The 13,872-nt window shown below is 33.4% G+C and overlaps 1 protein-coding gene across 6 annotated transcripts in view; it reads left to right on the top strand.

Annotated features, from left to right (window-relative positions):
• ASAP1 (ArfGAP with SH3 domain, ankyrin repeat and PH domain 1) overlaps positions 1-13,872 on the top strand; it is a 606,433-nt gene that overhangs the window by 391,185 nt on the left and 201,376 nt on the right. For all 6 annotated transcript variants that reach the window (XM_074202331.1, XM_074202330.1, XM_074202328.1 and 3 more), the window contains one exon: positions 8,196-8,268. In XM_074202331.1, the coding sequence (XP_074058432.1) occupies positions 8,196-8,268 (73 nt within the window). The remainder of the gene's footprint in view (positions 1-8,195; positions 8,269-13,872) is intronic.

Here is a 13,872-nt window from a genome sequence, read left to right as displayed (position 1 = left end):
AATCCCAAATCACTATGAAGGTTTTTAAAGTGAATGATCACATAAAAAATTAGAGATGTTTAGCCTAGACAAAAGTAGATTGAGGGAGGCAGCAAGATGATAGAGTAGAAAAAAAGTTCTGTTTGATGTGCAAGTTCAAGAACTGTGTTCAGATTCTTTCTCTGTTATTTACTACCTTTGTTACCTTGACAAGTCAGTTATTCTTTCTAAGCATCAACTTTCTCATGTGTAAAATTGAGTTCCCTTCTAGTCTTATAGGCATTACCTTAAAGACCTGTTAGAATTGTTCTGGTTGACCCTAGAGGGTGAATGATTTTTAGTGAAAGTTGCAAAGAGATCATTTAAGTTTACTAGTAGGGAAAATTTTCTAACAATTAAGATTATTCAAAAGTTGAAGATGATGCCTCAGAGAGGGTTATTGGCTCCCTCCTCTTTGGAGGTCTACAAGAAGAGGCTAGATATCCTCTTAACACTGGTTTTGTATCTGTTCCTTTTCAGGTGTGATTTGAACTAGAGATGGCCATAGAAAAGTCCCTTCTAGTTCTGAAATTCTGAAATATTGAGATTCTTCCATATAGACACTCCTTCCAATATTGCACATTGTGACTTAACCTGCTCCCTCCCACGTTGACTAACCTGCTATTAGAGCAATAATAATTTATAAGGTTTGCAAAAAACACTTTACTTAAAAAAATCCTTTAAAATATTATAGATAGTATAAGTACTATTATTGTTATATATCAGTAATCTGAAGCTTAATATATACAACTAATTAATAATTAGTAATATAAAGAGGTCCAATGGCTTACCCAAAGTCATGTAGGTTAGGAAATATCATAAGAAGTGCAGTGGATTCAAATTCAAATATAAATGAGGGCCAATAATTTGTATATAAATATCTCTGTTGACCCCATCTTGACTTAGATTTAAATTTTTATGTTTTACTGAATTTTCATTTATTTTGTTAAATATATACCTGTTGCATTTTAATTCAGTCTGGTCATACTTGGGAGTATTGTGGGATGCATGTCACACTGACCATGTGTTGATGATATCTTGTAGCATAGCATTATAGCACATATTGTATAGCAAGAGAAGTTGTACATGTTACCCATAACCCTCTTGCATGTGACCACTGGGGAAATGGTATATATAGTGCTTAATATAGTTCTATGTAGTAAATGAATAGAGCATAGAATTCTGTTGAGAGAGGAAGACTGATGAATTTACATAGCTCTGCCTCACTGAAATCCAGTTCACTTGTAAGTCAAAGCATCCCCATCCTGATGTATTGGTGCTCTTTGAGAATGAAGGATGAACAGTTAAGCTGGTTCAACCTTGGGCTATTTTTTAAAAATTAGAAACCCTTGAAGACAAAGGAGAACCCAAAAATCAGCTAAGTCAAATTCTACTGAAATTTTTATGGATAGAAATCATTCCTCCACTAAAGTAGGAAGAGCTAAGAAGGAGGGGCATTTTAGGAGAAGACGCTGACAATTTGTATCACATCCAAAATAGTGTGGCCAAGATGTTGAGGGATTTAATAATTATGTCTTAAGAAGATGACTTGAAATCATCGGAGAAGAGGAGAATTTAGGGGAGAGCTGATGGCATATTTGAAAGGATGTTATTTGCAAGATATATTTTGTGTAGCCCTAGAAGGACAAATAATAAATTGAAGTAGAAGGTAGATTCTGGCTCAATTTTTGTACATATTTGCTAACAATTAGAGCCATCCAAAATGTCCTGAACTGCCTCATAAGGTGAGTTCTCTTTCTCACTGGAAATTTTTAAGCTAGAGGCTTAATGAACACTTGGTTGAGATTTTTGTGTTCTGGCTTAATGTTAAATAGGTTGATCTTTGATATCTTTTGTTTAAATTTAAGAATTTTGTCATTCTAAACTCGAACTTAATGCTTTTCATTTTGCCAAAATATAGGAGAAAATTACATTATGATATGTTATGAGACAAATATCTATGAGATAGAGGCACCTAGTTTGCCCAGAAGGCATTATTCAAAATTCTTTGGATAATTATAAGCTCTTGAGAGATCAAGGGAGGCTATGATTCTATAAGTAAAGTAAGGAAGATTACAGTTGTTGTCTTTATATTGTATAAATTGGTATGTCTAAGAATGTAAGTAAATACTGATATTAAAAACAATAACAAATCCAGAAATAAAAATGAGGGGTGGCTAGGTGGCGCAGTGGATAATGCACCGGCCCTGGAGTCAGGAGTACTTTGGTTCTAATCCGGTCTCAGATACTTAATAATTACCTAGCTGTGTGGCCTTGGGCAAGCCACTTAACCCCATTTGCCTTGCAAAAACATAAAAAAAAAAACAAATAAAAATGAAGCATCATGGACACTTTAAACTTACTCTTTCAGTTTTTAGGCCAGCTACTTTTCACTACACAGTATGGCCAACTTTACAGGAGTTGTATTTCAGAGAGAGAGAGAGAGAGAGAGAGAGAGAGAGAGAGAGAGAGAGATTCTTTTTTGTGCTCTTTCTTGATTTGTGTTTTTGTTTTAAAAAAAAACTTTTTTCATTTTCTCCCTTTCTTTTACACACAGACACACACAGTTCTGTGGTAAGAGACATATCAATGGAATGGATTCTTAAAATCATTCAGAAGATATTGCTGAAGGCAGGATACCAAACCTTTCCTTCATCCCTAATCTTTGAAGTAATACAGAGAGTGCTGTGGGCCTCTGTTGTTCAAGATGATCAAGTTAATTTGTGATGCTTCTGAATCAGATTCCACCCTTTATCCATTATACTATGCAAATGGAAAGCAGAGGGAGATGCTTAATGCATCTCATTCCTTGTTGAACATTGCATGAGGTAAGACCAGTTCTTGTAAGCTTAAAAAAAAAGAAGTGAATCAAACAGATTTTACACTTCCATAAGTTTTGTAAAAGAAACTCACTTTTCATTTTGAATTGGAGTTTGAATACATCTTTCTCAAGCATATTTTAGTAATCTTCCCACAAGAGACTTCTTCCTTCTAATGAACAGAGTGGATTTAGGATAATCTAAGTTTGAATCCAACTCAGATCTAGATGTGTGATCCTGATCAAGCCACTTAACAGTAGCTTTAGAATCCTCATTTGTAAAATGCAAATAATAATAACACTCTTTTCACAGGGATGGTGGGAAGAGCAAATGAAATAACATGTTTGCAAACCTTAAAAAATTATATGAATATGAGCAATTATTTATTAACTCTTCCAGACTAAGTTTCTAGAGATTACCTAATTTTTACTAAGCTCCTGATTCAAAGTAAAATCAAGCAATTAATCTACCTTGAGTCATTTGACCAGGACAGTGAAAAAATTAGTTATATTTAATGGACCTACTACTCTCGACTTTATTCTGTCCCCTAAAAATTGATCTTCTTTTAGGATTATCCAAATGGTCAATGGATTGATCTCATTCATAAGTGTAAACTACAAAAACAAAAAAATCAGGTTTTTTTTTTCCCTGAATTAATTCATTTTTTTTTTAAGAAACACTTCTGACTAATGGCTATTCCAAGATTCTTGGATAGTCTCTCTAGAGAGTCTTAAGGGTCTGTTTTGGGGGTGGGGGAGAGAAGATGGGATCTATTTTCCAAGACATTTTCTGTTTGTTTTTTTGTAGCATGTAGGAATAGATAAGGATAGCTAAGTCAGGAGGAAGAAAGGATATTCAAGAAGATTTGCATCTACGGAAATAGTCCACACCAAAAGGTCAGAAGTCTCTGGTCCTTAAGCAAGTCTCTACCCAAATCACCCTAGAGTGGGTAACAAAATTGTCTTCTAGCTATGACGGTCTTGGAATTTTGGAATTTCTGAGACTCATCATCATAAGACGTGGTGAGTTCTGGATGATCACTTGTTGGAGGTGAAGTGTCAGGAAGATTTTTGTTTCAGTATAAGTTGGAATTGTTGGCCTCTCAGTTTGAATTTGAAATTCATTGATTTGGAAATGGGATATTTTTGTTCTTATGATTTTTTTAAACCAACCATAGAGAACTCTATAGAGAACCATGTTTCTAACCTTTATTTGTGAGACTGTCTCCCACAACTCAAAGGACCTTCCAGACAGATTTCTGCTGAAATTCTTCCCATCCCTCAAAATAGCATTCATCATTTCCTCTTTCTTGAATTTTTTGTACCACTCTATTAAAATCTTCTTTATATATGTATATTCTGCTTGTTATTATTGTTATTTGTGGACTCATCTCATCACTTCTTTTGGATAATAATTTCCTTGAGAAAACAGGGACTGTGGAACAGTGGTTAATGGGGGCAAAACACAAATAACTAGGTGGTACATTAGATAGAGTCCTAGATTTCTATAGAACATCTCAGGAATTTTTAGGAGTTTACCAGGTTCCATTTAATGGCAGTTCATTGGATATTGTTGGTTAATGTGGCTTATTGGGCAAAAACAAAAATGGTTGAACCCTGTAGCAAATTTATCCATAGTCTGATGTCTTGAGGGAAAATTGATCAAGTGAGAAAATTTCTAATCTTTTTTTAAACATGATGCTTTATAAGTATGTTTAACCTTTGAATATTTTTTGCTGGTGATCACAAGTATCAGCATGTAAAGTAGTCACATGTCCTTGCTGTGACTATATTTCAAATGATTTTAAAGTTTGTTAAATAAATTTTAAGTATGTTCTTATAGTCTGGGGAAGTGTGTGTATGTGTGTGTGTGTGTGTGTGTGCACTCACAAGCATTTGTGTAGTTAATAATATCACAGAAGGAGAAAGAGGGTCTTTGTTGTATCAGTACCCCTATGATGTTTTTTCTTATTTGAAATCATTATCATGATCATTATTCTTCAACTCTAGTTAAAAAAATTAAATAAAATTTTAAAAGACTAAATTTTGAACCATAAAGCTTAAAGTTTAAGGCTTGATTCTATTGTTTATTAATCTTTGAGCAGACCACTTCCTCTCCAACTCAGTTTCTTCATTTGTAAAATGGAAATTTAAAAAAAGATAGTGCTGTCAATTTATAGGATTGTGAGGACCAAATGAAATTAACTTAAGTTGAATGCCTTTGAAATCTTAAAGCACTACCTGCTATTATTATTACAACTTTGGAGATAAGGGGTTCGATCTAGTATTTTTATTAGTATGGGGAGCTCCCAATGTATAAATCTCTGATATCACTACAAGTTCATAGTATGTATAAGTATAGAAAGTTGTCCAGTGTCATTGAAATGTTATGGCATAGTCATACCCAGCTCTTCCTAAATACAAGGATGCCCTTTAATACACTACTACATGTTAAATATCTTAGTGAAAGTAGTAGCAGTAGCAGTAGCAGTAGTAGTAGTAATAGTAGTAGTAGTAGATAGTAATAGTAATAATAGTGATTACAATGGTGATTATTTAAAATTCCTATTTATGTAATACTCAGAGACCATGTTGACTTGGTGGATAGAGTAACTGACCTTGAAGTCAGGAAATCTTGGTTTTATGTCCCATTTCCCAGATATGCTGGCTGGGAGCCTCTTAAACTTTCAGTTTACCATCCATCACTTTTCTAAGAACACAAATTATAAAAGTGCTATTGATCTGTATAGGGTGTTAAAGGAATTCTCTGCATCTATAAAACTACAGGACCAACCTAAAATACATAATACCAACCAGTCTTTCATTTTTTTTTTTTGTTTTGTGCTCATGGGTTGTCAGTTTGTTATGGATGTGAAGATGATGGTAATTAAAAAAATAAACAAGGAACTGCAGATAATAGTAGTGTAGGCAGTGTTATTGTGATGGTGGTACTAGTAATAGAAGTAGTGGTAGCAACCAGCAACAATAATAATCTTTGTCCTTCCAAAAGTAAATCCACTTTGCCTGCTTAAAATTAACCAGTAATGGCATTTTAATAAGCAGCAATGTTAGTTATAGAGGGACTTTAGAATTAATCTAGTTCGACCTGCTTAATTTACAGATCTAAAGTTATAGAGTTATGATTATAGTCACTCCACTATTCAGTGGTCAGATCAGAATTAGAACTAGAATCCTTTTGCTTTAGTTCCACTATGTATTGTGATAACTTGAGAATATAACCTTACATTTTAAAATATACAAGGAGTGTTTACATATTTTTAATTATCCTTGCTTTTGAGATAATACTAGTTTTTCATAACCAAAGTATATTAACAATAAACTCCTTACATTATACTTAAGAGTTCTTTACTGTATCACCCTACTTCTTTTCTCATACCAATTTCTCGTACCTTTCTCCTGACCCACACTTATCACCTCAGATGAATTGAACTGCTATTTCCTACAAGCAACTAGATTCCATTCTGCTTCTAAGACATTGCCCATGTTATTCCTCCTACCTGCTACCGAAGATATAGGGAAGGCAGTAGTCAAGTACCTTATTTACATAGGGAGTGATATATCTTGCCTCTGACTTTTAAAATACATTTAATCTTTACAGTAAAAAAAATAAATTTTAAAACTCAGCAGTAATAACAGAAAAAACTATTTTTGTGGAATATATAGATATATATATATATAAATATATATAGATATATATAGATATATATACCTCTGCATGCCATGCATACATACATACATACTTCACACACATATACATTTCATCAACTTGAACTTGCTATGGCATAGGCCTATTGTTTGTGTTAGATAACAACACAAAAGCAATTTCCAAACATAGGCAACAATGTTAAAGAAATTTGCTTAGCTCCGCCTTCAATTCTTGTTTCCATTTTGCACCAGATGGTAACCATCAGCCTCAACTCAAGATACACAGTTTTTACTCAGCCTCCTTCCACCAGCTTTCAATAGACCTTTAGAGTTAGAAAGGACCTCAGACATTAGTTAGTTTAACCTCAATTCTGCTGTCCTGGTTAAATCAAATTTAATGAAAACTGGGAAGTACATTAGAGGTCCTAAAGTTGTTGATTTAGAATCACAAGAGACCCCCTAAAGGCCTTTTAGTTCAACCTCCTTTCTTTTTTATGCATTCCAGAGAAGTTAGGCTACTTGCCCAAAACCATCTAATTTGATCTCTTTATCTTTGCCTATGAGGAAACAGAAAACCAAATTTAAACTCATCTAGTAGCCTAATTTATATAGGAATGCAATGATATCTATTTGTAGATTACTTTAATATGTATTTTCTTTCATTCCTTTTAGGTTTATAAACTATTTGAAGATTTAATTCTTTTATGTATGTCTAAAGATAATAATAGCTCATATTTAAAGATTCAACTAATATTTATTAATCACTTACTTTATCCCAGAAATGCCAGGCATGCAAGACACCATGCTAAGAGATGGGAATACAGAAGAAAAATCCAAAAAAGAAAACACTTTCCTGCTCTCTAATTTAGTTTTCAGTTTACTTCAGTTTAATGAAGAAATATAGCATTTGATAATTATAAATCTTTCATTTTTGTTATCCCTTTTAAAGGTAACTAACAGTGCTTGTTTACAACAGTGTATAAATACTTTCCAGTCATCATTATCTCATTTGATTTTCATGATAACCCTAGGAGGTATGTGCTAATATTATCCTCATTTTATATTTGAAGAACCTAAGGTAAATAAAGCACAAGTGACTTACCCAAGGTCACATAGATTTGAGACTGTATTACTTTTCCTGACTCCAAATTCAGCACTGTCTGTTGTGTAACCAACTGCCTCATTTTGTCCTCATAACAATTCTCTGAGGTGTAGGGTAATGTAAATTATTTTTCTCCTCTTTTCATAAATCAGGGAAATGGGAACAAAAAATATTATGCTTTGTTTCACCACTACCTAAGTGATGAAAATGGGGCTGAAAATCAAGTCTCCTAACTGTCCATTTCAGGGATATTTCTACTACTCTTGTGTGAAAATTGATATAGTTCTCTTTGTTAAGCTCTCTATGTTGAGTGATTGCGGAATCATTTTTTTTTTATTCTCAAGGACTTAAAGGTGTAAAAGGCTGAGTGACAAAAGATTTCCCCTGATGTCTATGTCACCACATTCAGAATACTTCTAGCTCCTGAAGTTGTTACCTATTAATAAATATGTCACTGCATATTCTGTTTATTCTTATGCTTAGGAAAAGTAAATGCAGAGGGAGCTGGTTCTTACATTTCTTTTACTTAATGAGCTTTTTATTTGTACATTCATGTATTTACTTTTGCTTTTTGTTTTTGATTTTGTTTAGGCTCTAGACCAAGATAGAACTGCTCTCCAGAAAGTGAAAAAGTCTGTAAAAGCAATATACAATTCTGGTCAAGGTAAGCTTCTTCAAACCCACTGGCATAAATTATTAAATGATGTCTCCAGAGCTTGCTATGTTATTTGCAGGATTTTAAATTTATGGAGCAGTTGATACAAGTGACAAACTAGGTCAAACATTCAGTTTTTACCTTCTGTCCCCTCTAAGCTCTATTCTCTGCCAAAATCTGATAGTGGTTAAAAAAAAAGCAACAACTTACATATGCTTAGGAGGTGGGGGTGGGGTTTAACCAAGGTGACATTAAAAACCTCCACACTCAATAGATCATTCTTTATTCTGATAAACTAAACAAAGAAGCATGAGATTTGTTCTTTTGGTGACAACACCATAGATTCTCCCAGACAATAATGACCTTTCATTAATCTGATCTCATGGCACCTTATTTTCTTCTAATCAATGCATCATAGTCTAATGTGTAGTATGTTTTTTGAAGAATGTCTTAGCTAACCTACTGAAGGATAAGTTTCTTGATGATGTAATATAACAAAGTGCCAACATAGTATGTGCCTAATGAATATTTTTTGATTTTGAATAAATTGATTAAATTCCACAAGTCCTCTATACATATGCTTCTCTATTGTAGGCATCAGCCAAGTTCTGAGAATACAAGGAAGGAAGAAAGCAAGCATATATTAAGTGCTTATTCTTTTCCAGACTTTCTGATTAGTGCTGGATATTTAAATATAAGTAAAAAGAAAGATAATCCCTGCTCTTACATTCTAATGGGGGAAGACAGCACACACACAAGGGAGCTGAACAGTGGGGAGAAGGTGGGGAGGAATGAAAGTATCCCAGTTGGTAAGTCACAAAAATCAGGAACAGAGTCTGAAGTGAAATAAAAGCATGCCTTTTCAGTTTTCTTCCCATCAGAGGGAAGAAACAAATCAAAGTAGAGTGTTATTTGTAGGTATAACCCATGCCCACTAACTTCTGTTCTCGGCTGTCCTTTCTTCTTTCATTGTTTTTGTTCATTCTACCTTGCTATTACGATCTCTCACATTCCAAGTAGACACCTATGCTACATTCATGATTCATAGCTTTATGATAAAATTCCTCCCTTCACTCAAAATCCTACTCAGGTGTTAACTCTTCAATGAAAGTCTTCCTTTTTTCCCTCCAAATGAAAGATGATTTCCCCTTCAAATACCTGAATAGAATTTTCTTTTATACTTCACATATTTTGATTATATTATGTTTCCTGAAGTATGGACCATGTCTTACCTATTTGTGTATCTCAAGCATTTAGCTTGGTACTTTACAATTCTAGAGTCTTAATAAAGTGACCCGTGTAGTTCATAAAATGCATGAAGTAAATTCATGCATTTACTTAGAATTTTGAAATTCTCCTTTGTATTTATAACATTCTGGTTTGCATGTGTGATTTCTTTGTTTTGTTAGATTATAAACTTGTTGAGAGCATAGATTGTATCTTATCTCATTTGTATATCTCCACCAGCTAACTTAAAATTTACAGTCTTAGATGATCAAAAGTTGCTTCTATGTGACACAGATTTAGTTGTGAAATTATTCCATCAGCAAGGAAGTATTGATCATTTTAATTATCTTAAACTTCTAAAACAAAGACCCATATCTTTATTTCCAGTATTCTCTTGATGATGTGGTATAGATTGAATCATAGAAATCTGCATCCTCTAAAAAAATTCAAGTTGAGAATCATCTCAAATGTAATAAAGGAGCATGTGATGGGTTTGAAGAATTTACCACACTTTCAAACAAAGAATTATTTAGGAGAAGCATGATTATTATTATTATTATTAAAGATATGATTGGGAGAGAAAAGGGATGGAAAGAGCAAAGAAAAAACAATGAACACATATCCCATTGGTTTTCTCAGAATATCAAAAGCAAAATAAGAAGATTTCTGACATGAATGTTGAACCCTCAGTGATAAACTTGTGGAAGAATATAGACAGTAGTCACAGAGAAAAGGCAGGCATGTCTAAGTTTCCATAGACTGACACACATCAGTACTTAATAAATGCTTATTGACTGTATTGCCAGAGATATTTACATCAATGTGAACTAGATCAGCCATCACAGAAAAGACAATTAGGATGGCTAATTTCTACTATTCACTATTTCTACCTGGCATATTCCTTATCTACTTGGACCTTTAACTGCCAATACTCCCTTAGAGACTTGTTCAGATTGAAGCTTATTATATCTGATGATGTAAAGAAAAGAAGGGGAATAAAACTATAATTATATATTAAATTCCAGAGCTAAAATGAAATCTCCCACATAATCATTTGGTAAGCGGTTCTCAGGATAAGGTGGATTTTTTTTTAATTGTTCTTGTATTTCCATGTATATGGGTTTCTCTAATCCTTTCATGATTCTTTCTCTTGAAAAATTTTGCCACGGTTCTAGAAAAAGATTCGCCCTGTGTGAAGTACACTGCAAAACTTCTTACAGTGATAAGTCCAAGAGTAATTTTGGCTGTACAAATTGTGAAAGTGATTTTTGTTAGTGTCCCCCTATTTTTCCTCAGTATGGATACTTAATATTTTCTCTAAATTTGACCAGTACCATAAACAGAGTAGATGCTTAATCATCTCTTTTTTAAAAAAAATTTGAAATCTAAGGGAAAGCACATGTTTCACAGATATACTGTGTATTGTCTCCATGATTCACTTTCTCTCCTTGGTCATTAAATCTTGAGATATCTAAGCTTCAGGGCATAATGTTGAGTCAGTCTTTCAAAAGGTGTTATCCTAATTAGAAGCTTGCTATTTTCACACAGACTAAGTTTAAGGAACTTTAAAGGAAATTTGCTTTTATTTCCAGTGCAGAAAAATTGTCCTGACCCAGAAGTCATTATATTCTGATCTCAAACCAGTCAGAAATTCTTTCCTTCCTTACAGAATCCTGTACTTATATCATTCTATTGTGCTTTATAAGGACTGTAGTAGTTATTACCTAGGTTTATTGTATCAATAGGAGTCATTTTCCCCTCTTTTCCAGCCCATAACATCAGACTTCATGAATAATAGATACTTAATAAACAAGCTCTTAGCACATTTATTTTGGGAGATGTTTTCTTTTCCTAATATAATACACTCCTTTCTTCCTTACTTTGTCTGAAATAAAATTGTCTAAGCATATAGGTAAGAGTTGCTGAGAAGCAGACTTAGTTTAGATGTAAGGAAAAACTTTTTCAACAGTTAGAGTTAAAGCAGTCTTTTAATGGAGATCGAGCGACTGTTTGTCAAGAATGCCATATAACGTATTCCTGTACTGAGATACATTGGTTCCCTATGGCTTTGAAAGTCTGTAAGTCTATGTAAAGATGTCACATATTGCGTGTTTTATATATGTATAAATATATACATGTGTATATTTAATTATATGCATATATAAATATTTCATCTCCCTATTTTCCCCTTTATTTTAAATGTTCAATTTAAGTTAATTTAAGTTAATTCAGAAATATTTATTAACTACCTACATTGCGCAAAATACTTTGCTAGATGCTAGGAATATGATGATAGGAACAAAACAGTTCCTGACCTTTACAAGCTTCTAATTTCCATGGGGAAAGGGAGGAGACAAGGAGGGTGGGTGTTGTACAGCATGCACATAAATATGCCAATGTAAAAGTATTTTAATAAGTCAACATTAAACTTAAGACCTTATTGAGAGTGTGACATTTAAAAATAAAATTTAAATCTAATCTTTTCATTTTAAATCACCTACATTTCATATTACATTTCCCCCTTCAGAGAGCTATTATAACAAAGATTAAAAAGAGGGTAAACTTATTTAGCAAAACTAAACAATATTTTTCTTTTTTTTTTTCTTTTCAGATTTTTGTAAGGCAGTGGGGTTAAGTAACTTCCTCAGGGTCACACAGCTGGGTAATTATTAAGTGTCCAAGGTCAGATTTGGACTCAGGTCCTCCTGACTCCAGGGCTGGTGTTCTATCTACTACGTCACCTAGCTGCCCCCAAACTAACCAATATTTCAAGAAAATCTGATACTATATTTCATGTTCCACATAGTCTCTCATCTCTACAACTTGGACATTTTAATTTTAGAGCGCTCAGTTTTAATTATTGTTGTTCTTTCATTTTATATTTTCATAATCATGGTGTATATATTATTTTACTGGTTCTGCTCAGTAAAACATTGAAGAAGTTTTCTTTGGAGAATTAATTTTATATCCTTTTAAAAACTCCTTATATTACAGCATTACATGATTTGTAACTAGGAGATTATTTGCTCCCTCAGAGAATATTGTTGTTGTTTTTTTTTTTTAAATATATGCTATTGAAGCAAGAAGCAACTTGCACTCAATGGAAAAAACTCTGATTTTTCCAAATGCAATTCAACTTTTTTAGTTTCAGTTACATTCAATGAACATTTCATTGAATCATAGAATTAGAAGGGATCTTCAAAACTACTCCAGGGGCAGCTAGGTGGTGCAGTGAATAGAGCACTGGCCCTGGAGTCAGGAGGACCTGAGTTCAAATCCGACCTCAGACATTTAGTAATTACCTAGCTGTGTGGCCTTGGACAAGCCATTTAACCCCATTTGCCTTGCAAAAACCTAAAAAAAAAACTATCTAGTCCAACCCATCCTTAATGTATTCTGTCTGAAGTCTGTTTGTAGTTTGTGTGTCAATAGTTTGAGGGATATTGTTGTTGTTTTGAATTTTGTCTCCTCTATTAGACTTTGCGTTTTTTGAGAACATGAACTGTTTTGGTTGTTTTTGGTTTTGTTTTGGTTTTTTTTTTTGGTGGGAGGTTGGCATTGTTTGTGTGTTTGTTACTTTTCTTTTTATTCCAAGTGCTTAGCATGCATACACTTAATATATGTTTGTTGACAACTTACTCTACAACACTCCCCCAAATTAGTCCTTTAACCTTCTTTATTAGAAGATCTTTATGGTGAAAGGAGATCCATTAGCTTCCAAGGCAACCCATTCTTCTCCCAATATGGGACTGTCTAAGTTTACTTCTTTCTTATTGCTATAAAGATCAAATTTAGTCCTTTTGACCCATGACAGTCTTTCAAATACTTGGAAACTGGTATCATGACCTCTCCATTTATTTTTCTTTTTCAAACTAATATTCCCTAGTTCTTTCCTCTGATGAACTTCTGTTGGTTGGCAGGGTCTGTGGACCACTCAGCATCCTCATCAGCTTCCTATAGGGAGATATTCTGGCTTATCAGATTCTTCAGGAAATGTATTGTACAGAAGAAAATTCTTGATTCCACATTCTAGACATTGTATTCTCTGCTAAGGCAATAATATACTTTACATTTATATTAGCTTTTGGGGGCAGCCATGTCACATTGAAATTGCAGTCCTTATAACTGTGTCTTCCCCTTCCTCATGTGATCTTTTTTCCTCATAAACTGTTGTTTTTCATTTGTCTCGCCTTGAACTTGTAAGATTCTTCTTTTTTTGTACTCAGTTATGGGTACAAAGTTATAGAACTTTTTATTTGATCATTAATTTGGAGCTATCGTTTTAGTCTATCACTTTTTGAACCTTGATTATTTTATCTAATGTGATAACTTTGTATCATTTGAAAATTTGATGAACATGCCATCCATCCCTTTATTAGTAAACAT

This window comes from Macrotis lagotis, chromosome X (assembly GCF_037893015.1).
Source record: "Macrotis lagotis isolate mMagLag1 chromosome X, bilby.v1.9.chrom.fasta, whole genome shotgun sequence".
NCBI lineage: Eukaryota > Metazoa > Chordata > Mammalia > Peramelemorphia > Peramelidae > Macrotis > Macrotis lagotis.
Note: the sequence above shows the minus strand (reverse complement) of the source record. Positions and strands in the feature narration are given on the sequence as shown.